Here is a 27,478-nt window from a genome sequence, read left to right on the forward strand (position 1 = left end):
GTTTTGGTAATAACATTTCTGATTACATCCGTTGCCAGCTTCCTTCTACACCCTTACGAAGATTTGAAGCATACATTCCAATTTCATTCGGCAACAAAGATTAGTGGCAAGAACAGAAAACATCTTCTGTTCCAACAAACCCTCGGGGTTTTCCTCCTCGGCTCACATTTCATTAGAGGAGGCTCCAACCTCCGGGCTGCGATGTCACTGCAAGGTATTGAGGCAATCAGCCTCCGTGCCACGCCAACACGCACGGCTGGGAAGGCTGCTGAGAAACAAAGGGCTCCTGAAGCGACTGCAGGCTTAACTTAGGTAGTTAAAAGCAACAGTCCTCAGCAAACGGCATGGAGATCCGGGCCTGCCCTTACTCAGCACAGCTGCAGTGCGAGAGCTGCTTTCTGCAGGGGAAAGGGGCAAAAGCCACACAGCTCTGCAGGCAGCAGAGCACAGCGTGGCACAGCCACGCATCCAACACCAGCATCCCAGCCAGCACAGCCCAGGGCACCCAAAAACACAGCTGGGTGCTGCAGGGCTCGATGCCACCACGTCCCCGCGGGGACCAAAGCAAAGCAACACCACTTCCTCGACGGCGGGCACTGCTCTCCGAGACAGGGCTGCAGCAGCTCCCAACCCTCACCCACCTGCAGACATCTGACACGGCCCCAAGCCTCCCCCCCTTCTGCACAGGCTGGGATTTCAGCGGGCCCCGCAGAATGAGACGGCGAAGACAGACGCAGTTCGGTGGGGGAGGAGAGGCACACACTATTAAACACATCATCTGTTTGGAGCGCTGGCTCCTGCTTGTTCTTGGTTATATTATTCACTCAGGAGTGGATTAATCCATCACTGCAAAAGAATCTCCTGATCTCAGAGATAAAGGCAACAAGTCATGTACTGACTGTCTGTGGATCCTCCTGAGAACCTCCAGCCTCTCTCATACCCTTATTTGGGCTGATCTATCAGCTCTTAACAAACAGCAAGCAAGAAGGGAAACAAGAGCAGAAAAAACACCACCTCACAACAGGGACCGTAGTGGGGAGAGCCCCGCTCGGGTCCAGAGGGGATCAGAAACCCCAAAACACCTCTGGTTTGTGGTCACCAGCTTCCTCCACTCTTGGTGCAGTTCCCCATGCTGGCCACGTCAATGAGGAGCACCCACAGGGGTCACCTCCTACACCAGCACATCAATGAGGAGCCTTTGCTTTTCAGCCACGTGGATGTCGTCTCCGCCAGGTGAGAGCAGAGGGAGGGAAACCCTCGTAGCATCCACTCATAGGAACCACGGCATCTCCAACCGCATCGGAGCAGGCTGCCGCCCAGCAGTGCCTGCACACATCCCAGGGCACTGCAGGAGGAACGGGAGCTGCTGCAGCCCTCCGTGGGACAGCAGAGGTGGGGAAGGGGCAGCATCCACAGGATGAGCAGGGCAGCACAGCCCACAGCCACCTTCACCCCACAGCCACGAGTCGGTGGTGCCCAGCCCTTCCCAGAGCACACAGCCCCTTTGTTTGAGCTCAGCTGTGGTGCAGCAGCACTGCACTGTGCACCATCACAGCCCAATTCCCACTGCAGCCCTTCCCCTCCTCTGCTCTGCTTCGCTATTTGCAGATTTGCTGCGAGGAAAACCCAGCGAGCAGACTTTGTACCACTCCGAGGTAGGAAACATTAAACTTGCCTTTGAATTAAACAAATAAGGCTCAACCACTCAGTTCATTATCAGATACAATGGTTGAAGTCTGTGGGGAAAACTAAACAGCAAAATCCAGCCCATAAATCAGAGCTGTGATCAGACAGACAGGTGAGGCTGGGGGCGGTTTCAGGTTCCTGCAGCAGTTCGGTCTCACAGCCCAGCAGGCTCTGCTCCCCCCAGCATTGCCCCCAGCTGCCAGGCAGGACCAAGAAATACTGCAACAGAGCGGGCTTATCTCGTGCTGCTTGTCAGGGGATTTACCACTTCATTTTTATTTTTTTTTTTTTTTTTTAACCTCCCCCCACTGTTTCAGTGAGCTGAATGGGTTTATGGGGCAAAGTATGGGGGAACAGCAAAGCCTTTCCCCTCCGCAACACTTAGCTCAGCTACACCACAAGAGTGCAGCTTTATGAGCCAGTTAAGCTCATTTAAAACTGGCTGCTGCCAAAAGGGGCTGTGCCCTCCCCTGCAGCCACCACAGCCATCAGAAAATTTGGGGCACCCTTCCGAGCAGCGAACCAACCCACGGCACCAGCTCTGCTCTGAGCCCCCGGGTGGTGGGAGAGCTCCAGCAGCTCACAGGGATGAGAGATGGGAACACAACCCAGCTCGTGTGATTGTTTTCCCTCCTGTTGGAAGGCAGCAGAGATTTCTCACATCGGAAGAGCGAGGGCTTAATGGGAAAGGCAGGTGGTGCAGGCAGTGCTGAGCACACGGCTCATCAAACTGCTGCAGGACCATCAGCACAGCACCACGATGGGGCTGAGCAGAACCGTGTGACACAGCCCTGGAAGACGCAGCGAGCCATCTACAAGGAAACTGCTGGAAGAACACCCAGAAAAAAGCAGCGTGCACATCCACGGGCAGCTATCTATTCCAGGAATTCTTGAGACGGGTAATTGGAGACTGCTCTCGTTAGCAGAGAGCCTTCGTGCTGAGCTTGCGGAGGAGACTGCAGGGGTTGGGATGGGAAGAGGGAGGATCTCTCCCTGGAGAAAGAGGGAGAGACAACAGCAAGTTCAGGCAGTGCTGGGAACGCAGCTCTGGAAACTTGTCAGATGTTGCACTGCAGAACTGCTGCAGACAACAGCACTCGGGGTGAATCGCTCCCATGCAGCTGGGAACGTTCCTGGGGAGCAGAGCTGGTGCCAGCTGAGCCGCCGGGCTGCAACAGCAGCAGTGCAGAGAACAGCCCGGTGCCCAGCCTGGAGAGTCTGAACTGGTAGGAGAGCAGGAGGTTCCCATCGAGAGAGGAACCGTGAGCAGCTCCCCTCCACACAACCAGCACTGACTGCGTTGGCTGCACGACTCAGCTGTGAGATTCCCAAACAGCTTCTGCCAGCACTCCTCTGCTCTTAGAGGGGTTCAAACATCGTCTGTGTCTGAGCACGTGTGTGTCAATGAGAGGAAAACGTCAGTTGGAGCAGGGAGACCGAGAAAAGGGCTCCAAACGAAGAAAACGCACTGCAGACCTGAGGTGGTTGTTATTAAAAAACACTCCCAGTTACAGGATGGTTCATCTCACAGCATTAAAAACCAGAGAAATACTGCAGCAAGTAGGAAAGCTGCAAGCTCAGTGCTGGGGCTCCCTGAGAACATCAAACCCAGCGCAGCTCTGAGCCTCTCTGGAACCGCATCCAGGAGCAGAACCCGCAGCTGTCACACAGACACAGCAGCAGCCCCAGGACGGGCACCGTGGAGCTGCGCCAAGCCAAATCAAACCGACGAAACAAAATGCATCTTCATACGGTTGTGCAGATGGCTGCGTGCCTGAGAACACTGCGAGCTGCAGATCAGAGACACCCAGCTCTGCATGAGAAACCAAAAACGCCCCAAATCCGCATTGAGTTACAAAATAGCTTCATCCTGGTACGACTTAACCATCTCACACTTCTCAGTTCGGTTTTGGAGGCTGAAGCTCTGCTGTCCTTACACTGATGGTGGTGAGCAGAGCAGGACGGCACCCCGAGCAGCCGCAGCTCCCAGCAGGGCTCCCACAGCAGCCAAGGCCTGTGCAGGCAGCACCGCACCGCAGAGGGGTGGTGGGATGAGGAACACCAGCACTGTGTGCCCATGGAGCCAATCCACCCCTGTGCTTCACTGTTTCCACATCTGCAGAAGCAGGCTTTAAACAAGAAAGTGTGTTTCTAAGCTTTGACAGTTAAAATCCTCAAGTGACATCACCTGAAGTCCGAGCACAGCTGCCTTATTCCTCTGGCACATGGCCGTGCCAAAGTAAGCACGAGCCCCAGTTTACGGGCTGACAGCACACCTCGAGATGGCGAAAGCACTGCTGGGGTTTGCCCTGCAGCACTACGGCCCCTCCTGACTCTTTCCTCGCTTTTGGGGGTAAGAAACACCACATTAAGGAGCACTGAGCCCCAGGAGAGGAGCACACAGGGTGCACCGACCCAACGAGTTTGGTGGAACAGCAAGAACGGTGCTCACAAGGAGGAGAGCGATGGGAACCCGAGGAGCAGCACAGCCCCGGGGTGCCCTGCATGGCGCACGGGAGGGGAGCACAGCACCCAGCCCGACACGGCCGCTTACAAGCAGCTTAGGGGTGTAAATCGCGTTAATCCCGGCAACAAAGCTCCAGGCTCACCCTAGTGTGAATCGCTAATCCCTCTCCAAGCGGGGCTGCCCCCATCCAGAGCTCGGAGTCACAACAGCGCAGCGCCGAGGTGATCGCACCGAGCGCCCGAGAGACCCCGACAGCACCGAGCGGCTCCAGGGGCTGCAGCACCGCTAAGCCCATCTGCTCATAGCCTTCCCTCTTGTTTTGGAGGGGATTACTGGAAGAATGCACATTTCCCTTTTTATTGCTGCGTGCATCGGGCTCTCCCCGAGGCAGCCTCCAAAAACGCAGCGCGTTGGCTTCAATCTCACGAGCAGCGCGCGTATGGTTTGCTAAAACAAAAGCACGCAGGTCATAATCAAGCCGGATCAAAAAGGTAAGGATTCACACCGCCTCACGCGAGCCGAGAGCTTCCACAACGCAGCCGCCACTAATTGCAAAAGCACCTTTCCGCCTTAACGAGGGGGTGGGCAGAGCAGCACGCGCAGCTGTCGGGAAGCGGCTTTGCGACAGGCGAGGATCGCGAGGAGGGCTCAACCTGCCTCGTGCAGCGATGACGCCCGGCCTGCAGCCGCAAGCAGGAGAGCAAAGCGGGAGCGGAACGGAGAGGCGGCGCGAGCGAGAGGCGAAGCGGAGCGGTCCGCTGTCACCGGGCCGGGGTCGGCGCGCCCGATAACGGCGTGGCTCGGGCCGAGCAGCGCAAAACCCCCCGCGGCCGCAGCACTCACCGCTCCGGGGCTGACAGCTCCGCTCCGCGCCGCCGTTCGGGGCTCGGCGGCTCGTGCCGGGGGTGCGAGGCGAGCGGCGCGCCGCGTGCACGCGGGCAGCCCGCAACGAGTCACGCCGCGCCCGGCTGCCGGCGGCCGCATCCAGCCGGGAAGCGCAGCTCCCGCGTCCCCCAGCCCGCAGGGAAGCGGCCCCGGCCCCGCTGCCTGCAGGCGGGGCGGGCGACCCGGCCGGGCGCCTCCCGCCCGCTCCCGCGAGCCCCGCCGCCCGCCGCCCCCGCCCCGCGGAGCGTACCAAGGGCCGGAGGAGCGGGGGGAGAGCGGCGGAGGCCCCCGCGGGAGGAAGCGGGGCGGCGGGCGCGGGCCCTTTAAGAGGGAGGGGGCGGGGCGCGGGGCGCGCGCGGTGCCGGGGTGGGAGGGGCGCGCGCGCCCGCGGGCGGCCGAGAGGGAGAGGCGGCGCGCGGCGCGCGTGCACGAGGCGGGGTGTCCGCGCGGCTTCGCTTGCGCGACTTTTCCCCGTGCAAAATCTCCCCGTGCAAAATCTCCCCGTGCGAAGTCGCCGGGCGCCTCGCGCAAGTGGGGCGTTTTGCTGCCGTGAGCGGCCGTAGCTGCGCGATCGCTGCGCAGAGCGGCTCTGTGCGCCCTGCTCGGCTGCAACGTGAGGCCGCGTTCCCGAGCGCCATACACGGCTGTGCCCGTGTGAGCGTCACCTGTGCGGGCTCTGGCCGTGCGCTGCGTGTCCGTGTGCCCCATCGGGAGCAAACGTGAGAAGCGCATTCCTGAGCGCTGCGCAATGGTTGTATGCGCACAAACCTCGCCGTGCACCGCGCACCTCTCTGCGCCCCGTGCGAGCGAGAGCTTGTTTGCATGAAAAATGCGTGCCTGAGCGCTGCGCAAACCTCCCCCGTGCAAACATTACCCACGCATCTCCATTCCCCTGTGCGGAGGGTTTTGCAATCCGAGGCTGTTCACGCACTCGCGGGACCTGCTGCACGCCCCTCTGCTGCACGGCTCACCTCTGCCCCCGCAGCGCTTAAAGCGGCACGAAGGCACGGAGCTGTGCAGGGCAGGACAGGGGAGTTGTTTGAGCCTTTCCAGAGCGCGGGGCTGGAAGCGCTCCTCCACGCTGCACACATGCTCTGTGCACGATCCTCCAACTGATAACAGCGGGGAAAAAAAGCTCTGCTTGGGCAGACAGTGCTAAAACCAACAAAAGTGGGCTTATCTGGGCTTGGAACGCGGCCAAACGCAAACCGCAAGAAGATCATATTAAGCATTCGGGAAGCTCCCATCATTTGCAGCGTAATTTAATATTAACAGCTTGCTAAATTGCCCAGCATTAGACCTAATCTTTGGAATTAAACTCCGGAGTGGGGCGTCCCGGCTCCTGCGCTGCTCCCCAGCCCCGGCTCTCCATCCCTCCCGGCCCAGCTGTGCTGATGGCTGCGTGGGGATGGGATTGGTGCCACGAAGGGCTTCCCGTCAAAGGGCCTCTCAGTCTGTGGGTCTTTGGGCAAACCCAGCAGGCCAGCGGGCTCCGCTACCCGGTGTTTACCAGCCCTAATTTTGTCCCTGCAGAGGTTTCCTGCAGGACGTCATTATTTCCACAAGTGCAAAAAGGGAGAAATGAGCAAAAGCACTCCGTGTCCCCAGACTGCCAGAGCGGGGAAGGAACGCTGCTGACATGTGTGCCCTGTGTGGGCAGGGACACGGAGGGACCAAGGCTGTCATCTGCTCCAAGGGATGGAACTGGAGAACAACCACGGGTTGGGAGTGTAGGAGGAGCCTGGGTGCCACCAGGGGCTTTGGTTGCAGAGGTGCCACGGGCTCAATCTCAGACACATCTCTGGGTGCCTGGGGGCTCAATAAAGGGGATGAAGATGGCCCTGATAGCAGATGGCCATGGTAGAAAATGGCTGTGATGGAAGATGGCCGTGACAGGCATCCCTGATGGGTGGAAGGTGTCCCTGATGGCAGCTGTCCAGTGGAAGGTGGCCATGGCAGGAGATGTCCGTGATGGAAGATGTTTGTGATGGAAGGCGGCCCCAGTGGAAGATGGCCCTTCTAGCAGCAGCCCTCTAAGAAAGAACTGGTTGGGAACAGAGTCAGCCCTAGGATTAAGGTGAGCACTGGGAGCAGCCCAAGCACTGGAGGCGGTCGCACCGTTTCGCCCCGCAGCGCCATTCGGCCCGCCGGGATGCTTCCAGGTTCCCATTATTTAAGCTGTCGCAGAGATTATTAGAAAGCATTTCCCACTCATATAAAAACCAGATGCGCTTCGTCACGCTGCGATCACGCCAGGATTTGAAAACAAAACCGAGCAGGGCTCTCAGCATCCAGAGGGGATAATTACTCTTTGCGGGGGAAAAACAACAGGGAAGTGCAGAGCTGAGCTCGGAAGCAGCCCGGTGGGTTCGCCGCGTGCCGTTGTGCCCCCGCCGCCCCCAGCACCCCCCCGAGGAGGAGGATTGGGCGGGGAATGGTGAAATTTGCTCCTTTTCTTCTGCTTTGCCACATCGATGCCCCCTGAGCCCATTAAGGAGACCCAGCTGCCGCCGCAGCCCTTACATCACCCAAAGCGGGCGGTATTTGCATGAGAAAGCCCTCTTTGGGGGGGGAATTGCTGCTTAATTACGGAGCAGCAGTCACTTTAATTAGCATGTCTCCATGCTCCCTGGTACTTTGCATGGATTCAAATGAGCTGCTCATTAGGGACAAGCTACGCCCGTTAGCGGTGCGCTGAGTGAATTAACCCCGGCGGGGCCCGGGGGGCTTTCAGGGCCGTGCAGCATCCCGGGCTGAGCCGTTTCCACCCCAAATCCTCGCGGTGACCCAGCAGCTCCGGAGGTGACGCTGCTGCTGTGCACGCGTGGCCGCAGCGCGGGCGCCATGCGGGGACCCGACGCGGCTCCGTGCGCCCGGCGACCAGCGCAGCGCCTGCCGTGTTTTGGGGTTTCCTCCAGCAGGACCATCGCCGGACCCATAACCAAACTGCTCGCGAGAGGGGAGCAAAATTTGGCCGGCATCCTCACCCCCGCTGCTGTCGTCGGGAGCAAATCTAATTACTGGAAGGCGGCAGGGCCATGAAAGCGGATGAAGTCATCTGCTTTCAAAGGCGCCGGGTGACACCCGGACAACGGGGCTCCGCTAATCCCTTCTGCAAAGATGCAAATGGGAACACTGGGCTCCGCTGCGGGCTGCTGGCTTTGTCTGGCGGCGGGTTCATAACCGTCCCGGTGGGGACAGAAAGGCCGTGACCCAGCAACCTCTGCGGGTTCTCGCCGGGTTTGGGTGGCTTTGGGCGGCCCAACCTCGGCGTTGCCCCTCTTGCTGCTGACTCAGCTGCTGAGCTGTGCTGCTGTCACCTTTCCTGTTGCTCAGCTTCCTCAGGGCGGCCTTTCCTCCTGGCCGAGCGTTGCCCCCCGTGCGCCCTTCTGGGGTTTGGCTCAGCAGCGCCCCATGATGGCATCCCAAAAATGGGCAACGGCGGCACCTGCTCTGCCCTCACAGCGCGGCTGGGACCACGAAAGCCATCTCCTCTTGGGGGTCTCTTGTGCACATCGACCCCTTCTCGCCCTTCCCCACGGGCCACACTACACCCCATCCCGCAGAAGGGCAGCGAGCGAAGCCGCCATTAACGGGGCTGTTACCCAACCCCTCCCAACCCGACCCGGCACTGCGAGGTCGGCTTTGTTCGGTCCCGATGGCAGCAGGCAGGTAGCTCAGCGTTCGGCGGGGCGGGGGCTGCGTTCCCCCCTCTGCTCACAGCGAGGGCGGCTTTTCTCCGGCCGCTCCGTAATCCGATCGTCCTGTCACGGTTCCCGGGAGCGGGGCTGCCCAAACAAAGCCCCGGAGCATCCTCGGCTCCCGCGGCCGGGGGCTGCAGCTGCGCCTCGGAGCGTGACCGATCGGGAATGAGCCTTCGCAGCGCGTCTAATGCCGTTTGGACAGGGGGCCTTTCATGCACTCGTGGGAGCGAGGCCCCGCCATTGAGCCGGCAGCGCCCCGCGCTCCAACCCTCCTCGCTCCCACTCCGCGGGAGCTGCGCGGCCCCACAGCGGTGTCCTCGGGGCACTGCGGGCCGGGCCGGGGACTGGGGGGCTAGCAGGGGCGGGGGAGGAGGGGCTGACAGGTGGGGGTGGGCGGTAGATGCGGGGTCAGCGTGGGAGGCTGAGGATGGGAGATGCTCCGTGTTGCCCTGGCCTGGTCCCCAGTAGATCCCGGTCCTTGTCACTCTGTCCCCAGCAGGTACCTTGTCCTCCTGTCCCCTCACCCTTTCGTACCTTTCCTGGCCAATATCTTGTCCTGGTCCCCATCACCCCGTCCCCAGCAGGTATCTTGCCCTGGTTCCCCTTAGTATCTCATCCTGGTCCCCATCCCCCTATCCCAGTCCACATCAACTCAGCCCAGTCCCTAATGGGCATCTCCTCCCAGTCCCCATCCCAGTTCCCTTGTCCCAGTCTTCACCAGGCACTTCATCCCGATTCCCATCACCTTGTCCTGGTCCCCAGCTCCCCGTCCCGCTCCACTTGTCCCCAAATTCCCAGTCACCTCTCGAGGGGCTCCAGCAGGGAGGGTTAAGGGGCACTGCTGGGAAGGGCACAGCCTGACCCTGGCCTTGCCGGGTGGACAGGCTGTTTTGGGGACAGGTGAAGGCTGCAGGGTCACGAGGTTTGTGGCTTCCATCTTCCTTTGCTTTTTAAGCACTTGACACCCGTGCACTTTCCTGCCAGTGAGAGCTTTTGGTCTGAAACACATCACCTTTTCAAGTCCTCTTTAGCCGCATTAACGTCAATATCAGGGACAGAAAAGTCTGTAAAACCCTTGTGTAACATTTACGTGTGAACAGCTTCTGTGGTAGCAGTAAAACGCTATCAGTCACATCGCTGATGCCTAGAAAAACACAGCTGCTCTCAGAGCGCTGCTGCCGCAGGATTTATCGGGGCTTCGCTGCCCAACGCGTCGCAGGCAGCCCCAGGGATGCAGGCCTCCATGTGGGGGTCTTCTCCTGCCGGGGGTGGTCCCCGGGCTCTTCATTTGTGGAGGTGGTGCTGGGTGGCATCGGCTGATGGAGCTCAACAAGAGGGGAAAGCGAGGCGTGGAGCGGAGCGGGGGGAGGTGTGGGGGGGTCGGGTGGGAGCAGCGTGGGAAGAGAAGGTGAGGAGATGAGAAGAGACGAGGTAAGGAGAGGAGGAGAGAGATGAAGGGAGAAGAGACAAAGATAAGGAGGAAGTGGTGAGAGGGGATGATGGAAATGGAGATGGAGAAGGAAGGGGAGATGGAGGAGGAGAAGCAGAAAGAGGAGAAAGAGGAGGAGGAGGAAGGGCAGGGAAGAGCTCTGACACCTCGCCGTGCCCCAGGCTCTCCTGCTGGCCCGCACCCAGGCACAGGGAATTCCCTGCTCTGCTGCAGCCCCTGCTGAGCACAGCCCCCTCCCAGCACGCTGCATTCCATCATCTCTAGGGGTGGATGACGGGATATGGGGGACATGCGGGGGGGCACGGGGGCCCTCCTACAGCCCAACAGGGGTGAGAGTGAAAGCCAAGTGTCCGAAAGCCCCGTTGCACCTGCGCCGTGGTCCTGCTGCAAAAACAGAGCCGGGATGGAAACAAAGCAACGCCCGCTTTCCTCCTCAAGTGAGCAAAAACTTGGCATTTTTAGGAAGAAAGAAAGAGACAAAACTCCTTCTGAAGCCAATGTTTGCCTTGGCAGAGAGTTCTGCTCCGCCGGACCCGCCGTCGCCCGGGGAGCCGCGGCCACGTGCGATGCCCCAACCCCCCCCCAGCCCCCCACCCCCCCGTCGGCCATCAGCGCTTTGAAGCGCGGGGCAGGAAATGAAGAGCCGCCTTCAAACGATCGCTTGTCTCCTCCGGGGTTGGGGAAACGGGAAAGGAGGCAATTTCCTCATCTCCCCAGCCAGCTTGGTGGGGGATAAGGCAGCTTTTTGGAAGGGGATGCGCAGCCTGCGAGCATCGCGAGGGAGCGCCGCCCCCCCCGAGGGCATCTCCATCCCTGGCCAACCTCCGTGCTGGAAACGAACGCGGTGTGAGCAGGGCTGGCTGCACGGGGAGCAGCTCCTGTCCCACCCGCTCTGCTTCGGGGGCTCGCTCTGTTCCTCCATCCTTCCCCCCGTGCATCACTGTGCAAATGATATTATACGATATTATATCTCCCTCGGAGCTTTGCCAGCTGTGCACTTAAGGGGTTTTCTTTTCACTTTTTTTCTTTTTTCCCAGTGCAAAGTGGCTTTTTGACCCAAACGCACATTTTCATAGAGAAGGTTTATTTTGGCCAAAAGCCTTTATTTTTGTGTGTGTGTTAAAAAGAAATACGGTGAGGCAGCGCCGGGCGGCCGGTGGGAGGGAGGGAGGGGGGAAGGAAGGGTCACTCCTGCAAAACGTGGGGGAGGAAAAAAATTATCATCTATTTGGGCTTTTTTCATCAGAAATAGCAGTGTGGGAGTCCTGGGGGGTGAAGCGTTCTGCAGACCCTCTGTCCCACACTGTGTCTGGTCCTGCTGGCTGCAGCTGCCCGGGAGGGAGCACAGAGTGGTCCCAGGCAGTGTTGGGGGCTCTTGGGGCACTGGGGTGACCCCAAAAGAAGTCCAGACACGCTGAAGGGGAATCAGACCTCCTGGCAGCTTTGAGGATCTGAGGAGTCTTCGCCCCCCCCAGGACCCTCCTCCCCCACGCCTGGGGTGAGCCTCGGTGTCGGGCTCTGGGATGGATGCTGGGTTGCTTGGCACCAGCCCTGCTTCCCGCTGTGCCTCCTGATGACATCCCAGACCTGCACTGGAGGCATTTTATCCCCAGCCCATCTCCAGCCCAGTCCCTCGGGCAGCCCTCAGAGCAGTGATGTGGGTTTCTTGCCTCCGTCCCTGTATCCCCGATGGACCGCAGACTGACATTGAAGGCCCTTTGGCTCCGTCTTTTGCTCCTGAAGGACCTCAGAGCAGTGATGTAGGTCACTCGTGTCAATCCTCAGCTCTCAGATAGATGTCAAGCCACTGCCTTAGGTTATTGGTGTCCATTGGCCTCCCTGAAGGATCTGTACGGTAGGTCACTTGCCTCCATCCCCAACCCCTGAAGGACTTCCAGACAGGGTTGTAGCTTGCTTGCATGCATCCTTATGTCCCTCGATGGACACCAAACCAGTGCTGCAGGTTACGGTGCCCACCTCTACCTCCCCAAAGGACCTCACCCCAATGTTACAGCTTGCTTGTGTCCGTCTGTAGCTCCTGAAGAACCTCAAAGCGATAGTGAAGGAACCTCAACTCAACCTCTCTCTGATGGGCTTCCAACCCACCCTGCAGAGCCCATCCCACCCCCACCCGCTGCCTCTCCCTGGACGAGCCGGGGGGCTGGAGACAGATTGGAGGGGAAGGAGCCTTCCAAATTGACAACACATGGCCCTGCCTTATCCCACGGCCCAGTAAATAGGTCTTTCATGCTGGGCCGGTTGCCATAGGAGCAAACACGCAGGAAATATCCCAGATAACTCGAATAGTGGCAAAAACATATGTTTTGGATAAAACCCAGCAGAAAAATCGCCCTGTTTAACCCCTCCAAGGTATTTTACCCGCTGAGCTTTAACCCTTTGCAGCATTCACAGGGTGGGGAAACTGAGGCACAGCCTGGGCTGCAGGGCGGGTGCTTCCCTGCCCCCAGCCAGCAGCCATGGGCGGCTCCCAGCGCTGCCTCCCCTCCTCCCACAGCCCTCATCCCTTATCAGGACGGATGCTCCGTGCTCCGCACGCACCACGCTTTGATTTGCCAAGGAATTTGCTTTGCTTCTTTTTTATTTTTTTTATTATTCTTTCCCCACCTCCCCCTCCACTTTTCAAGCTTCAGCCAAACCTTTCCTTATCACATCTGGCGAGCAGCAGCCCCTCTGAGTGCTGCAATGGTGAGAAAGGGAGAGCGAGCTCCATTGCAGCCTGGGGATGTGGTTGGGGAGGAAAGGCTCTGCAGGCCCCATTTTGGCACTTCGGAAAAGAAATTCCTCAGCACTCATTGCTGCTGCTCACAGCCCTCACCTGCCTTACACACAGACACTGCTTGGAAGCAGGCAGCAGTGAGCTGAGTCCCACAGCTCCAGCGCTGTGCTTGCCCTCGGGGAGGGGAAACTGAGGCACGGGGAAGGGGCAAGGCTGAAAAACTGCTGCTAGCACCTGTGGGACCTGCAGGGTGCTGCAAACATCCCTGCATGCCACACACATCCCTGCACGACGCAAACATTCCTGTGCACTACAAGCATCCCCCTGTGCTGCAAGCATTCCTGCACATCGCGAGCATCCCTGTGCTCTGCAAACTTCCCTGCAAGCTGGAACACCACCACAGGATGCAAATATCCCCATGAAGTGCTGCAAAAATCCCCGCAGGCTGCAGGCATCCCCTGCACTGCAGGCAGCCCTCCTGGCCGCAGCCCCACGCAGCGCAGACAGCCAACACAGGGAGCGATGCTGCACCGACCTGGGAATTCTGCTGGTGCTGTGGTGCAAATCCTGCTGACGGGAGGAATGTGTCAGCACCATGAAATGCCCCGGCCTGAGCATCGCCCCACTGCCTCCATGGCAGAAATGCCCCCAAACGCTCCTTTCCCCCAGCAGGGCACCTCTGCCACTGTTTGCACCTTGATTTCAGGGCAGCTGCTCTGTGCACGCAGCTCCAACCTCACTTTCCAGCACTTCCATCCCTCTTCACTTCTTTTGTTTCAGCCTTTCAGTAACAACCCCCCCTTCCCCCCCCTTATGGGTTTGTGAGATTTAGCAAAATAAACACGGCTGTCACCAAAGCCCTCAGAACGTGCGGGATGTTGGCAGCTCTGCAGGGTGGCTGTGGGACGGGGGGACACCTTATTTTAATGGGGTTTCCCCCTTTTTGCTCCAGCGCAGCACCGTGGGCCCCTCGTGTTGGGGGTCGCGTGGGCACTTTTCCTCCCCATCCCCCAAAATCACACTCAGAGCTTCAGGTCCCTGCATCCCGGGGGCATTTGTCCCAGTTCTGTGCTCCTTCTGCTGTTGCTCAGCGCTGCCCCGGAGCTGTGAGAGCTGTGGGGGGTTTTTGGGGCGTTCGGGGCCGCCTGGGGTGCGGGCGCTCTCCCCGCCCTGCCCAGGAATGCGTCTGCTGATATTAAATAGACCTGGAGGCACTTCGAGCCGAGCCCACTTCCTCGCCAAGAAATGACCTCAGCGTTTGGGAGGCTTTCACCTTTTTCGAGCATTTTGCTTTTTCCTCCTTTCTCCCGCCCACGGCTGTGGGGCCGACCCCACATTTTGGGGGATCTTTGCAGCTTTCATCTGTGCAAACCCCCCCGTGCTGCTCACAGACCGCCTAATCCTGCACGTCCCATCCTGGATCTGCATCCACACCTCAGAGCTGCGCCCCACATCGCTCTCCTCAGCCCCTCCATCCGCAGCCCCGCTGCTGCAGCCCATCTCAGCAATGGCTGCGGGGGTCCCAGTGGGGGGGGAGCAGGGAGGTTCCCACCCCGCCCCCCCCAGGCGCGGCCCCATCACATCTGGTGGGCAGATGTGGCCGGGCTCTGCTGCCCAGATGGGGACAAACAGGGAAATCCCAGCATCGGCCGGGCGCGTGGCACGAAGCAATCCCTGCTCATTGGGAACTGGCGTTTCCCATCTCCTGGGGCTCCCAGGGGACGGAGCATCCCTGTCCTGCACCTACATCCCACATCTGCGTCCCAAATCCTCCTTCTGCACTCGCTGTCCTACGTCCTGCACCTGCTGTCCTGCACCTACATCCTCCCTGTGGCTTCTGCTGCTGCATCCCGTCGTGTGATTCTGCACCCTGAACCTGGTGTCCAGCATCCCATTCTCCATACCACCTGTCCTGTATCTGTACTCTAAATTCCCTTTCCCATCTCTGCACCCCAAATACTGAACCTGCTGGATCCCGTGTCCTGCACTTGCACCCTAAAACCTGCATCTACATCCTAACAACAGCATCCTAAATCCTGCATCTAACGTAAGAGCCCTGTATATGGGATAAAAGGTTTACTATAGGTTTACTGAAGAGTTACTACATGGTTACTAAAGGCTTACCACAATCGCCCACAGTGATGCTCGATGTTCAAACCCATGGGACACCCCTGTGAGCCCCAGAACAGGGGTAGGCAACAGGCAAAGCAAAGGACAAGTTTTCCCCCGGAAGAGAAACCTTTCCTACAAATAGGACCAATTTCCCACTGCTGCAATGAGCTGTGGGAGGTTCTGCACAACACGACCCTCAGTTCTCGGCTCCCACCCCCAAAATCCTCACTCTAAGGGTGCTCCCAAGCTCCTTTTTGCCTGGAAACCCAAATCTGTGCCCACCGGGAGCCCCCGGGGGACTGAACCAGAAAAGCCCGCATTCAGCCTAATTATCCCCCGGCTGCAATCTGTGATCTCTGGGACAATTAACGGCGCTTAATCCCGGCTGAAAAGCACACGGGGTCGGGGCGGCGTCTTCCTGCTGCCCCTCGCCCGCTGCCGGGATCTCGTTCCTGGCTGCAATATAAATATGCAATTAAAAAACCCCAAAAGGCCCCGTTAATTGCTCTGCCGAAGGGGGGGCTTCCACTGGAAAAAGGGGAAAACAACGGAAAGAGGCTTTTTCCAACTCAGTAAGTGCAGCCAGCAGCAGGGTCGGTGGGTTTGGGGCTGAGTGGTGCGGATGTGCACCTCGGGGTGGGGATCGGGGGATGCTCTTTTTCTGGGGGGGGTGAGGTAGGGAAAGGGGGGAGCGCTGCCCCGGGTTAATCCCCGCGCTCCTCTCGCTCCAGCGCTAACAACTCCTGGCAGCTCCGGGCTCGTTAGCGCTGTGAAAAGCAATTAGAGAGGCTGGAAGGGGGGCAGCTGCCGCTCCGAGGGGGCAGGGAGCGGGGAGGACCCCGAGCTGCCCCCACAGCTCCAGGGCGTGGATGGAGCCACAGAGCTCAAAGGAGAGCCCTCCGCGCCATCAGTCGGTTCCAGAGTGAACGGAGCTGCAGAACAGCACGGGGCCGATTGCTCCACGCCGGCGCTGTGCCCGGAACGCCCCTAAGACGGCACGGAGCTGAACTGCGATCCCAAGCTTTATTGAACCCATAAAAGCCGCAGCGGGCGCAGAGCCGGGCTGTCCCCATAGCGCTGCCCTGGAGAGCACAGCTCTGCCGGGGGCTATGGGAGCCCCACGGGGTGAGGAGGAGGAGGAGGAAAAGGGGCTCAGGGTGGGGGCAGCCACACCTTCTGGCTGCTGACCACGTCGCTCAGTTTGCCTTTGATTTTCAGGAAATGCCGCTTGAACTCCAACCCGTCGCCCTGCATGGGGAGAGCAGCCAGCAGCCAGCAGTCAGCAGCCAGCAGCCAGCAGTCAGCCTCCTGCAGCCCCACTCAGCGCAGCACCCCAACATCCCTCCAACGATGCGTGCACCCACCGCGAGCTGCTTTGTGCCCGCTGTGCCCCCCAGCGCCCACCTTGGAGAGGCGGAAGTCCACCAGGATCCTGCTCTCCATCTCCAGCAGGTTCACCTTGAAGATCAGCTTGTTGTTCCTCCGGTCCGTGGTGGAGATGGTGACCTGCAGGGGCACGGCGTCAGGGGGGCTCAGCCCCGCCCCCGCTCCCCCCGGCCCGGCCCCACCTGGTTGGTGCAGCTCTGCTTCCAGCCGTAGCCCATCTTCTCACACACATCCCTCAGGCTGCGGTAGGAGCCGTCGGCGTCCAGCTTGGTGAAGAAACGCGTCATCCTCTTCACCAGGCGCTGCCACGGGTTCTGCAGCACAGAATGCATCAGGAATGCTGCAAAGCTGCAGTGCTGTGCCCGCACCCCACGCCTCAGCCCCCCTGCGTGGATGCAAAGTGCTCCGTGCAGCCCCAGAGCCCGAAGGTGCATCAAGTCGCATCCCTGGTTTGGCGCGGTATGAACAAATCGCGCCCCCTCGTGGTAAACATTGCGAGCTGCGTGCTGGTGCTACGGAACGGGGAAACAGCACCCGGTCCTGCAAAACTGCACCCCAAACATTTGAGGTACTGCAGACCTGCATCCCCAGTATTATCAACATCGCAAAGTTGCAACCCAAGTGTTATAAATGTGCCAAATCTGATACTATAGATGCTGCAGAACGGAGTCCCAAGTATTGCAAAGTAGCAACCTAAGGTGGTACGTACTGCAAAGCGGCCCCTTAGGATTAGAAATACTGCAAAGCTGCCCCCCAAAGGTTGCGAGGTTGCACCCCGGCATTACAAACACTGCAGAGATACACATCTACAAGGCTGCAATGTTGCACACCAAATCCTAGGGAGCGCACCTGGGAGGAGCCTGGCGTGCCGAGCAGCTGGCTGTTGAGCAGCATGTGCTCGGGGCAGGCAGGCTGTGAGAAGCTGATGCCCTGCACCAGGCGGTCGATGCTGCCCATGCTGCTGTCCCACAGCGCGCCGCCGGTGCCAGGCTCAGGCTGTGATGTGGAGTAACTCGCCTTGTCCTCCCTGCAAGGCAAGCAGATGAGATTGCAAATGGGGTGGCTGAGAGGGCTGTACCTCTTCAGGGTTCTGCGTGCACAAGTAGGGAAAGGATGAGTGTGGGGTCATGTGTGCACCGAGCTGGTTTGTGCCAGCTGCTGCAGTGCAGAAGGACGCCCCTGCAGTGCAGAAAGGCAGCATGCAGCAGGGAGGTGTGGTGCAGCCCGCTCACCCCAGGGCACCCTTCACAGGGGAGAAGTCTGTGTCAGAGCGGATGTGCTTGGGGAGGGCGCCGGGGGATTCAGTGACACCACCTGAGGACACACGGCTGCGCTTTGTGCCTGCAAAACAAGGAAAACCCAACAGTGTGCACAGCTCAGGCAGGAAACGCGTTTTGCCTCGCAGCCCTTACCCTTCTTCAGGGGCCGGCAGAACCAGCGGTCCTTCTTGATGTCGGGGATGGTGATGCGAGCCGTGGGGCTCTCGGTCAGGATCTTGTGCAGCAGTGCTGTAAGGAACGGGGTGCATGGAGGAGGTGCGGGGCGGTGGGGGGCACGGCTGCCTCCAGCTGCGTACCTAATGGTGCGGAGTCGATCTTCCTCCAGGGTGCCAGGTAGGTCTTCCTCTCCTTCCAGTCGCTGTACTCCTGGCAGCTGTCGCTGGGCTGATCCCAGGGCAGCTCTGCGGGAGAGGGGACGGCGGGGGTGGCACAAGGGATTGGCAAAGGCAGGCTGGAATGCTGCCTTTCTGTTTGCTTCCAAAAGGGCGCGATGTACCAAGGTGCGCAGCGTGCAGAAGTACTGCTCTGTGCAAAACATCCACTGCAACACCACCGCAACCTCCCACGCGAGGCATCGCTGCTCTGCTCCACACGAGGCTTCTGATTCTCACAAGTGCCACCCCCACCCTGCACGTCACACCTCCCCTACGCATCCCAGATGCACCCCCCAGGTACCTCACCTATACCCCACACCTCGTACCCCCACGTGCATCCCGTGTGCCCCCCTGCCCACCTCCCGCCAGCATGGCAGTCAGCACCACGCCGCAGGCCCACACGTCCACGGGCTCCGCACGGAACTCGGGGCGCCGCAGCAGCTCGGGGGCCACGTAGGGCAGCGTGCCACACATCTTGTTCAGCAGCCGCTCGCGCCCGTTGTGCTTGAAGACGGTGGCCAGGCCGAAATCGGAGATCTTCAGGTTGTCTGGGTGGAAAACAAATAGAAATGTTTAAGTTAAAGCGATCAAATGCAGCAGGAAGTCGAGGTGGGGGGCACACCTCGCTCATCCAGCAGCAGGTTCTCCGGCTTGAGGTCGCGGTGCGTGATGCCCATGCTGTGCAGGTACACCTGCGGGTGGGACGGGGGTCACTGCTGCCACCACGGAGCACCGCGGCTCCCTCGCCGTCCCGCAGCACTCACCACACCAGCGATCAGCTGCTGGAAGAAGCGCTGCGCCTCCGGCTCCGGCATCCCGATGTCCGGCTCTGCAACCAGCGAGGAGTGAGGAAGGGAGCTGCAGCTCCCAGCCGCACACGGAGCACCGCTCCGACGCAGTTTGCAAGGCGCACGTTTGCATTCTGCGACGCACCGATGCGGTCGAAGAGCTCCCCGCCGCTGCAGTACTCCAGGAAGAGGTACTGCGTGGCCCCCTCGCGCCGGTGCCCGTAGAACTTGACGACGTTCTCGTGGTTCAGCATCTTGTTGATGCAGATCTCCTTCTTGATGTTCTCCGGGCAGTCGGCCGCGCGCTTCATGTCCACAATCTTCACGGCCACGGCCTCCTCGGTGCGGCGGTTCACGGCCAGCTGCACCCTGCAGGGCACGGCCAGGAGGGAGAGGGGCCGGGTGCACCACGGTGCGCGTCAGGGCAAGCGGAGGGCGTGCAGTTGGCAAGCAGAGGTGATGCAGCGGGTGCGCGGTGCGGGCAGGTAACGGGCAGGTAACGAGCAGGTAATGGGGAGGTAACGGGCAGGTAACGGGCAGCCAACGGGCGCGCGAGCAGAGCGCGGCGCCCAGCGGGGAGCGCTTAACGGCACGCGGCGGCCACGCGAAAGGCGCAGAGCGGGCGTGCGCTGGGCAAAGGCCGTAAAGCGGGCGGCGGACGGCAGGAGATGCGCGCAGAAGCGCCGCGCAACGACCCGCGGCGGCCAAGCGGAGCGCACGCGAGGTGCCGCGCCGTGCAGGCGGGGAGGCGCGGGACGCGCGCGGGGAGAGCGGCACGCAGAGGCTCTCCGCGTTGCTCCGGGACTTCCCTCCCCCCCGGCCCCGCCGCACTCACTCCCCGTAGGCGCCTTCTCCCAGCGTCTGCACCAGGTCCCAGTCCTCCACGAACGGCACCGCCATCCCGCACCGCCCCGCACGGCTCGGCCCGCGCCGCCCGTTCCCGCCAGCGCCGCGCGCCCGCCCCGCGCTGCGCGCGCAGCCGAAGCCCCGCCCCCCGCCCCGCCCCGAGCGCCCGAAGGCCGCGAACCGGGCCGCGTCCGCCCCGCCGCGGGGAAACAAACGGAGCGCAACGGGGAAAAAGGCAGAGTCGGTAATTCCCCTTTAATCAACCCCCGTAAAGCCGTGATTTCTGATTTGGTGACTGCGTGTGATATAAAACCCCCCGGCACGCAGCAGGGGTGGGGGCGTCCCATCTCCTCCTGCATTTATGAATGGTATAAAAAAAAAAAAAAAAAAAAAAAAAAGGAACCAAAACGACAACAACAACAAAAAAAAAACAACCCCCGGAAAAACAGAAAATCCAAAAATATTTCTGCTTCGCAGGCAAAGGCTGGGGCAGCGCAGGGCTCTACGTCCGCGACAAGCCGCGGTTGTCCAAATCCTTCACCTGCAAGAGAGGAAACTGCGGGTAGCGCCGGGCGGCCTGGGATGCGTCCCCAGGGCTGGGGCTCGCCCCGGCCTCGTACTTTGTATATCCGGACCAGCCAGTGCTCTGTGGTGTACGCCTCCTCCAGCACATCCAGCTCAAAGTCCTTGTTCCCGATCTCGGCGTTGCGCACGCGGTCGTAGCCCGGCGGCCGCTCTATGGGGACAGAAAGCGGCGCTGTGCCACCGCGGCCCCACGGCTGCTGGGACGCGGCGGCGGCGCGGGACACGCACTGGCCTCGGTGTAGACCTGCCCGAAGCGGTAGTAGCACATCTTGTACATCAGGCAGTTGAGCAGCACCGGGGAGCCCTCGCGGTCGACGCGGAACTCGCCGGTTGGCGTGTAGTAGTCGTGCTCCTTGATGTGCCGGCCCGTGTCCGTGCTGCCGCCGATGCGCACCATCCACAGGAACTTATTGATGTCTGCAAAAGACGGAGGGTGAGCAGCAGGCGGGCGGGGGGCAGGCGGGGTGCCGCGGGCTCTTACCGTCGGACGAGTAGCCGGTGAGGCCGCCGAATATCACCAGCACGTAGCTCACATCCAGCTCTCTCATGATCTCGTAGGCTTTCTCCTCCGTCGAGGCCATCGCCTGCAGGGGACCCGATGGCTCTGATGTGCCGCAAACCGGGGCGCAAACCGCTCCAAACCGTGGGCGCGGGGCGGGAGCACCTACCTGCCCAACGCGGGAGATGTGCGTGTTGTTCCAGGTGTTGTTGTCCACCAGGATGGTGCGGTTGGCCATGGCGGTGATCTGGTAGCCGTAGTCCCACCAGGACATCACCTTGGCGTCCTGCAGCCAAACGCCACGCGGGCTGTCAGCACTCAGATGAGCGCCAGCAGCCGCCGGGCTCGGAGCGCCGTTACCTCCGGCGTGTTGTGCCGCAGCCAGTAGTAAGCCTCCCTGAAGTCATCAAAGATGATCCTGCTGCCGTCCCCGCCGCGCGCTGACAGCACGATGGAGGGCGAGGAGTACGCCTCGCTGGTCACCCAGGTGGAGTGAAAGGTGTAGGTGATGAGGAAGAAAGCCATCACCAGGATCATGCCGCTGGCAACCTGGGGGTGCGAACAGGTGTCACTGCAGGAGAGGAGAGAGCACGCCCACCTCCCTCCCACCCCCGGCAGGAACAGCAACGACTCTCCTCTTCCCCACAGTCACGAGCTGCCCCACACTCACTTCATTTTTGATGGGGTAGGTGGAGTCTTGCTGCTTTTTGCTCTTCTTGTCTGGCCGGCTGATGTCCAGGTTCTTCATGTAGGTGGACAACACCTGAGACACGCCGATGCCCGAAAGGATGCACATCACTGGGGCCAGCACCAGCATCAGCCGCACCTGCAGGCAACAGCACGGCCATCAGAGCCTGCAGGAGCAGGGAGCTGGGCAGAGCCACGCAGCCTGGCCTCGGACGTCTCCAGGGATGGGGCACCCACTTCTCTGAGCAGCAGTGCCAGGGTCCCACCGCCCTCTGGGTGAAGAACTTCCTAACATCTAACCTAACCACACCCTCTTAGTTTAAAGCCATTACCAACAGGTTCAGAAAAAAGAGTCAGCCTTGTTAAGATCATCTCATCATCCTGCTTGTGTCCTGCTCAGTCCCACAGCAGTGCACCAACCCGAGCAGCCCTCACCATTACAGCAGAGAAGTACATGGAGGTCACACCGTACATGATGATAAAAATGCGGGCATCTGAGAGATTGCTGAAGCAGTAATAGAGACCAACTGCAAAGAGGAAAGAGAAACAGGTGAGGTTCCCCTCAGCCTGAAAGAAAATCCATCTGGTGGAGACATGCAGCACACTGCAAGGATGTAATAAACCCAGAGACCACCTGGGGGTCTGACTGGAACAAGGCTGGGCTCACCTGGGAACATGAACACGAGGAGCTGCAGGTCAAAGTAATAGGAGGACCAGGTGGTGGGCTGGTGCTCTGAGACAGAGGCAATGATGGGAATGTTGTTCTTGGCATAAGAAGGATCCAGCAGGGAGTAGAAACGCCCCGTCCATGGGGAGATTTTCCCTAGCAGAGAGGAGAAAATCAGCATCAGTCCTTGCACAGCCAGCAATGCCAACAGGTTCTGTCATAAGGGAAACGTGCAAAGCTGAATGAGCAATCCTGCACCTCATTTAACATCTCCATTACTCAAAACTCATATTTTAAAAAGGAAATTAAGTGTGATTTTACACTAAAGATTTCTCCCCAACCCAATCCACACGGTGCAAGCAATAATGCAGGAATCACGAATTCAAAAGGTGTGCCCTTCGGGGGGGTTAGTGGGTGGGCTGGGGTTGGACTTGGTGATCTGAAAAGTCTTTTCTAAACTCAATGATTCTGTGATTCTATGATTCTAAGCATTGGAAAAAGACAAAGCCAGCGGTGAAACGTGCTCAGCAACATCACCATTAATGGGACCACCATTAATGGAACTACCTGTGAGCATCAGCACAGCCCCGACTGTCAGGAGGACGAAGCCAACCAGGGAGATGACGCTCCTGAAGAGGACTTCGAACTGCTGTGGGTTCAGCTTGCTGCGGAGGTAGTCCACAAAGGCATGGATCTGGCACAAGCCAAAGACGCCCAGGGCAGCCATGTGTTCAGAGGAGAGGACAGGCTGCAAGCAGGGGAGAGTGTGATCAGACCCAAGGAAACAGCAGCTGAGTCACTCCAAAAACAGACCTCAGCAAAATCAGTGCTGAGGTCATAGGAAACCATTCCCTCCCTGTGAACATGACTAATTGCAAATCAGCCTTAATTCTGATAGGAATGCACATGAAAAATGAACTCTGAGAGCCCTCCTTGCTGTAAGCTCTCCTCCAGATGAAGTTTCCAAGTCCACAAAGCCTGTATTCCCCATACCAGGACACAAAAGGTGAGAAAGAGACAACTGCTTCTCTTGAAAACACGAACTACGTTTCCTACTGTATGGAGATGTGTGCTGGTGTGAGCATTTCCTTCACGGAAAATGGAACTTCCAAGATTTCTTGAAAGACAAGCAGTGCTGGAAGGCCTCACCTGAAAGCCAACAAAGGAGATCTGCATTGAGAGGATCGTCCCCAGGCAGTACACAGTGCAGTAGGCAACATAGATCCTGTGTGAGAAGCGGCCAGTCAGCATCAGCACGAGGACGTGCAGTGGGATCAGGTTAATCAGGAAGACATAGCCACCCCACGAGGAGACCTGGCAAGAGAAAATGAAAAATACCAATTCCAGGGCTGGTCAGGCTGCATGGTGGGGTCCAACAGCATGTCTCATTTTCCTGGGATCACATGCTCTCCCCAAAAAGGGCACCCTGAACAGCCCCAGCTGCCAGAAGCCCAGATTTATCAGAGATCTGGGTGCCAGGACAGGGAATGCTCACCATGTAGAAGTAGGCAAGAGCACACATCGCTGCCCAATAGATAGAGCCAGTTTTCACAGCCTTGATCCACATGTAGTAAGTTAGCAGCATGCAGAAAATGGCAATACCTGGGTGGAGAGACACAGCGAGGTCAGAGCAAGCTCACATCACCCTGAACGTCAGCGTAACCCCAACGTCAACATACATCAGAATGTCTGACTGCATTAAAAAATACATATATAAAAATCTGCCTATCTCGCTGCTGCTCCACCACAAAGAACAGCACCTCGTATGAACAGTAGAACAGTTCCGTATCAGATTGCAAGACTGAAACATGATAATATTTAGGAGGCAACAGCTCACGTGGTTTCTAGCTCCACCAGCTACCCTTTAGTGCAACAATGATTTCTTATGTGGTCCCCCCACAGCCCCTACAGGTGAGAGGAACCTGGCTTCTTAAAGGTTTCCCTGCTCTGAGCGCTACAAACTCACCTTCGTTATCGTAGGATCCAGCAACAGAACGGGAGATGTACCCAGGCACAACTGCAATCATGGCAGCAGCAAGGAGCCCTGCGCCCGCGTCCTGGGGAGCACGGACAGAGGACAAGAGAACCATCAGATCACGGCCCTGTGTGCGCAGCTACGCCTCAAAGGAATAAAATCTAATGCTGAAATGGTCCTCCCTGTACCTTGAGCTCTTTGGTGAGGTGGTAAGTCACAATGGTGGTGAAGGAAGAGAAGAGGGGTGCCAGGAAGACGCAGACATTCCGGATGTCGATGGTGATGTGGAAGAAGTGCAGCACGTGGTAGATGGCTGCCGAGGTGATCATCAGCCCTGTGGGATGGACGTGGCACCATCAGCGGGTTGCAATTGGAGCAGGGCAGCCAAAAAGGTGGGAAGGATGGAACAGACGGGAGCTGCTGCTTTCCCAAATCCACGCCCTGGCAGCCCCGCATTGCACAAACTGTGTTCCAGCACAGCCAAAGCCTGCTGGCCTACCTGGATAAATGGTTCCACCAATAATCCTGCCCAAGGGGTACCACGCTCGGTCATCAAACCAGTTGTGGAATTTGTAGAAGCCTTCCTCTGCCAGGAAGCGGGTTGTGCGGTAGTTAAAGTACCTGCAACGACAGGAGCACCTCTGTGTCCAGACACGGGTTGGACAACCGCTCACAGACTGCTGAGAGCAAACACAGCCCTGCAAACAGCACCCAACATCCACTGATACCAAAGAGGGGAAGACACTTACGGGTCAAATTCATGGATGACGCTTTCAAATCTTAAGACAGAAAAGAGTCTTGTGGAGAAAGCTGTAAACACAAAGAAGAGAAGAAAGAGTTTTCAAAGGAAATAGTACTGATCAAATAACAGCGTGCACTTGGGTCACACTTTAAGGACAGATGGGAGCTTGGTGACCTAAGGAAGAACTGAAGGAGGAGGAGAGGCAGTTCGTGGGGTCCTGCATGCAGACTTACACAGCACAGCTGCCATGGACAGGATGAGGAGCTTGAGCAGCGTGTCCTGCTTCTCATAGGAGAGCCTAAGGAACCCCAGCTTGGTCATTGTCACATCAAAGGCAAGGAAACAGACACCTGAAAACCTAAAAATGAGAAGTGGAGATGGTCAGAGAGCAGGGCCGGGCCCCTGTCATGTATCTGCTGCCTCCCTTCTGCCCCTTGAACCTGGCTCCCCAGAGCCTCACCTGATCGGCCCAAATCTTGGCTGAGGCTTCAACTTCTTTCACAGAGAGCAGAACTTCTTTGGGGCAGACGTGTCTGTTTCTCTGTACGCAAAACAAGATAACCCTAAGCTTTCAGCAGCTAAAGAAACAAGGCTGGTTTTCCTTGGCCGAGCTATAGGAGATGCACAACAAACCCACAGAGGTTCCAAGTTACTGATCTGAAACGCACACACGGCAGAGGTTTGCTAACACAGATCTGCACAGGCAGCTCTTGTGGCACTGCGTGATGCAGCCGTTTGACCTCCTTGGGTGGAGGAAAAAAGAGTGAAAACCTGATGTTGGGCACCAAGGAAGTGAAACTGCAGGCAGGGATTAACGAGTTCATTTTCTGAAAACACCCTGAAATTCAGAAATGCTTTTTGCCCACTCAAATTGGAAAAACAAACAAACCCAAACTGCTACAGCCCCGGTCCAGAGCGGGCTGATAAAGGCACAGCCCGTATCTCCGAGTTAAAAGGCCACGTGGGAGCTTATTTGGCCAGGCTGAGATTTAGAAATAACAGAGAGCACCTGAAAAGCATTTTGTGGCCGAGCGGCGATTCTGACCTCCAGCCATCGACCAGTGACACAGAAACAAGGCTGCGCGGTGAGCATTTCTGGGCCTCGGGTAACGGAGCAGCGATGGGGAGGGGGCGATCAAAGGGCAGCGCAGGTCGGTGCGGCTCAGGAAGGCTCGGCGCTGCCCCCAGCCCTGTGAGCCCTGCAGGCCGCGGCAGCCCCGCGGCACCCGGTGCCCCGCAGCCCCGCGCCGCCCGTCGCCCCATAACGGCGCGGCCCGCGCTCAGAGCCCAGCGCCCAGCGCCGCCCGGCTCAGCTCGGCTCCCAGCCCCGCCATCCCGCGGCTCCCAGGCCGCTCCTCACCCCTCAGGCCCGGCACGGCGCGGCCCGACGCCAAACGGCTCTCAGCCCTTCGGGCCCCGCCGCCCCGCGCCGCCCCGCACCGCCCCGCGCCGCCCCGCTCCCCCGCCCTCACCCGAGCGCCGCTCCCGGCCCCGTCGCCCCGGCCATCCGCCCCGCGCAGCCGCCCCGGCCCGCCTCACCGCTCCGCCGGCTTCCCATTGGTCCGACACGACGCCACTCGAGCGACGCCGTCGCTCGTTCAGCGTAACGCGGAGGGCGGGATTCGTACGGAGCCTTCCGATTGGCGGAGCGCGCGGAGGGCGGGGCCGCTTAAGAGCGAGCAGTGACGTGTCCGTCCGGGCTCGGAGCCCCGAGGGCGGGGCGCGGCCGGTCACGTGCCCGGAAGCGGGCGGGGCGCGCCACGCGGGTGGCGCCACGTGGGAGCGCCGGGCCCGTATCCCGAGGCGGCCGGAGGCAGGGCAGATTTCCCCCGAATTCACCCCGAAAAGAACCCGGGAACGGCCGCGTCAAATAAACTGCTGCACGCAGGATGGCTGCAAACTCGACTGTTTTTTTTTTTTTTTTTTTCTTTAACATTTCAGTGTGAAAATACTCGAGAACACGTTTGTTTCTCCAAAGCCTGACCCCTGTTGTGAAAAACCACGGGGCAGGGGAGCGGCAGCGCTATGGCTGCACCTGGAACGCACTGCGGGACGGACCGCGCACAGAGCCACACCCACACACGTGGACAAAGCAGCGCCGCCACCGCTACAACCGAAAACCACCAGCCCCGCTCTGGGCACGGCAGAACAGCGTGCAGAGCCACTGCGGTGACGCATCCCCGTGTCCATGGAAAACCCCCAGGCAGGTGCTGCTCACAAGTAGCTTAATGGCCACAACAGAAATGAAAAATGCACGAAAACCCCAAAAAACCTTATACCCAACCCCAGATTTAATGCGTTTCCCAAGTTTCCATTTCGGTTCCTGACCTTGTTTGAGCAATTTCCCTTTGCAATTTCAGAGATGTAAAAACCCCGAGCGTTTGGTGGCCATGGCGTGCAGCTGGCTCCCTCTCTGCAGGACGGTGCCCTCCGGTACTGAGCCCTGGAAGGTGGCACTTGTCATGGGGCCGTCCGCAATCGGGGATCACAGCTGGTCACTGCGGGGTGGGGAGGCCGAGCTGCCCCCACTTGGCTGACAGCCCTGGGAGCTGCTCAGCACAGCAGGACTACAAAAACCCCGACCTGAGTTACGACATACGAAGGACAA

General features: G+C 59.2%; 3 protein-coding genes and 1 long non-coding RNA gene across 8 annotated transcripts in view; 1 reads left to right on the forward strand and 3 right to left on the reverse strand.

Moving 5' to 3' along the window:
- The window catches only part of CDON (cell adhesion associated, oncogene regulated), a 40,047-nt gene extending 34,909 nt beyond the window's left edge, over positions 1-5,138 (reverse strand). For 2 of the 3 annotated variants that reach the window (XM_085209174.1, XM_085209173.1), the window contains exon 1: positions 4,997-5,136. The gene's annotated coding sequence lies outside the window, so the exon portion shown is untranslated. Of the gene's footprint in view, positions 1-4,996 lie in introns of all 3 variants that reach the window. The other variant, XM_085209175.1, reaches the window with a different exon arrangement.
- Positions 1-20,123, forward strand: LOC146542747 (uncharacterized). The gene is made up of 2 exons (XR_014879683.1): positions 1-4,644; positions 10,706-20,123. It is a non-coding gene; the product is annotated as an uncharacterized LOC146542747 (long non-coding RNA).
- CHEK1 (checkpoint kinase 1) lies at positions 16,046-19,860 on the reverse strand. The gene is made up of 12 exons (XM_085209194.1): positions 19,705-19,860; positions 19,015-19,238; positions 18,846-18,910; positions 18,704-18,773; positions 18,441-18,629; positions 18,004-18,108; positions 17,840-17,935; positions 17,660-17,768; positions 17,277-17,454; positions 16,610-16,741; positions 16,446-16,547; positions 16,046-16,289 (listed from the first exon to the last, which is right to left on the reverse strand). Exons 1-12 carry the CDS (start codon positions 19,767-19,769, stop codon positions 16,194-16,196), a joined length of 1,431 nt encoding a protein of 476 aa, XP_085065320.1. The 5' UTR covers positions 19,770-19,860; the 3' UTR covers positions 16,046-16,193.
- Positions 20,085-26,465, reverse strand: STT3A (STT3 oligosaccharyltransferase complex catalytic subunit A). 3 transcript variants are annotated; one of them, XM_085209180.1, is made up of 19 exons: positions 26,343-26,465; positions 25,331-25,411; positions 25,104-25,228; positions 24,878-24,938; positions 24,628-24,749; positions 24,317-24,462; positions 24,120-24,210; positions 23,649-23,755; positions 23,303-23,467; positions 22,721-22,901; positions 22,154-22,309; positions 21,922-22,013; positions 21,470-21,625; positions 21,160-21,348; positions 20,969-21,085; positions 20,782-20,884; positions 20,529-20,717; positions 20,336-20,451; positions 20,085-20,256 (listed from the first exon to the last, which is right to left on the reverse strand). In XM_085209180.1, the coding sequence occupies exons 3-19, from the start codon at positions 25,189-25,191 to the stop codon at positions 20,218-20,220; spliced, it is 2,118 nt and encodes a 705-aa protein (XP_085065306.1). In that variant the 5' UTR covers positions 25,192-25,228; positions 25,331-25,411; positions 26,343-26,465; the 3' UTR covers positions 20,085-20,217. The 3 variants fall into 3 exon arrangements, with proteins under 3 accessions (XP_085065306.1, XP_085065308.1, XP_085065307.1); XM_085209182.1 differs by having other exon boundaries at positions 26,410-26,463; XM_085209181.1 differs by lacking the exon at positions 26,343-26,465 and adding an exon at positions 26,231-26,315.
- Positions 26,466-27,478: the final 1,013 nt, after the last annotated feature.

The sequence above is a fragment of the Meleagris gallopavo genome, chromosome 26, assembly GCF_905368555.1.
Source record: "Meleagris gallopavo chromosome 26, MGAL_WU_HG_1.1, whole genome shotgun sequence".
NCBI classification, from domain to species: Eukaryota; Metazoa; Chordata; class Aves; order Galliformes; family Phasianidae; genus Meleagris; species Meleagris gallopavo.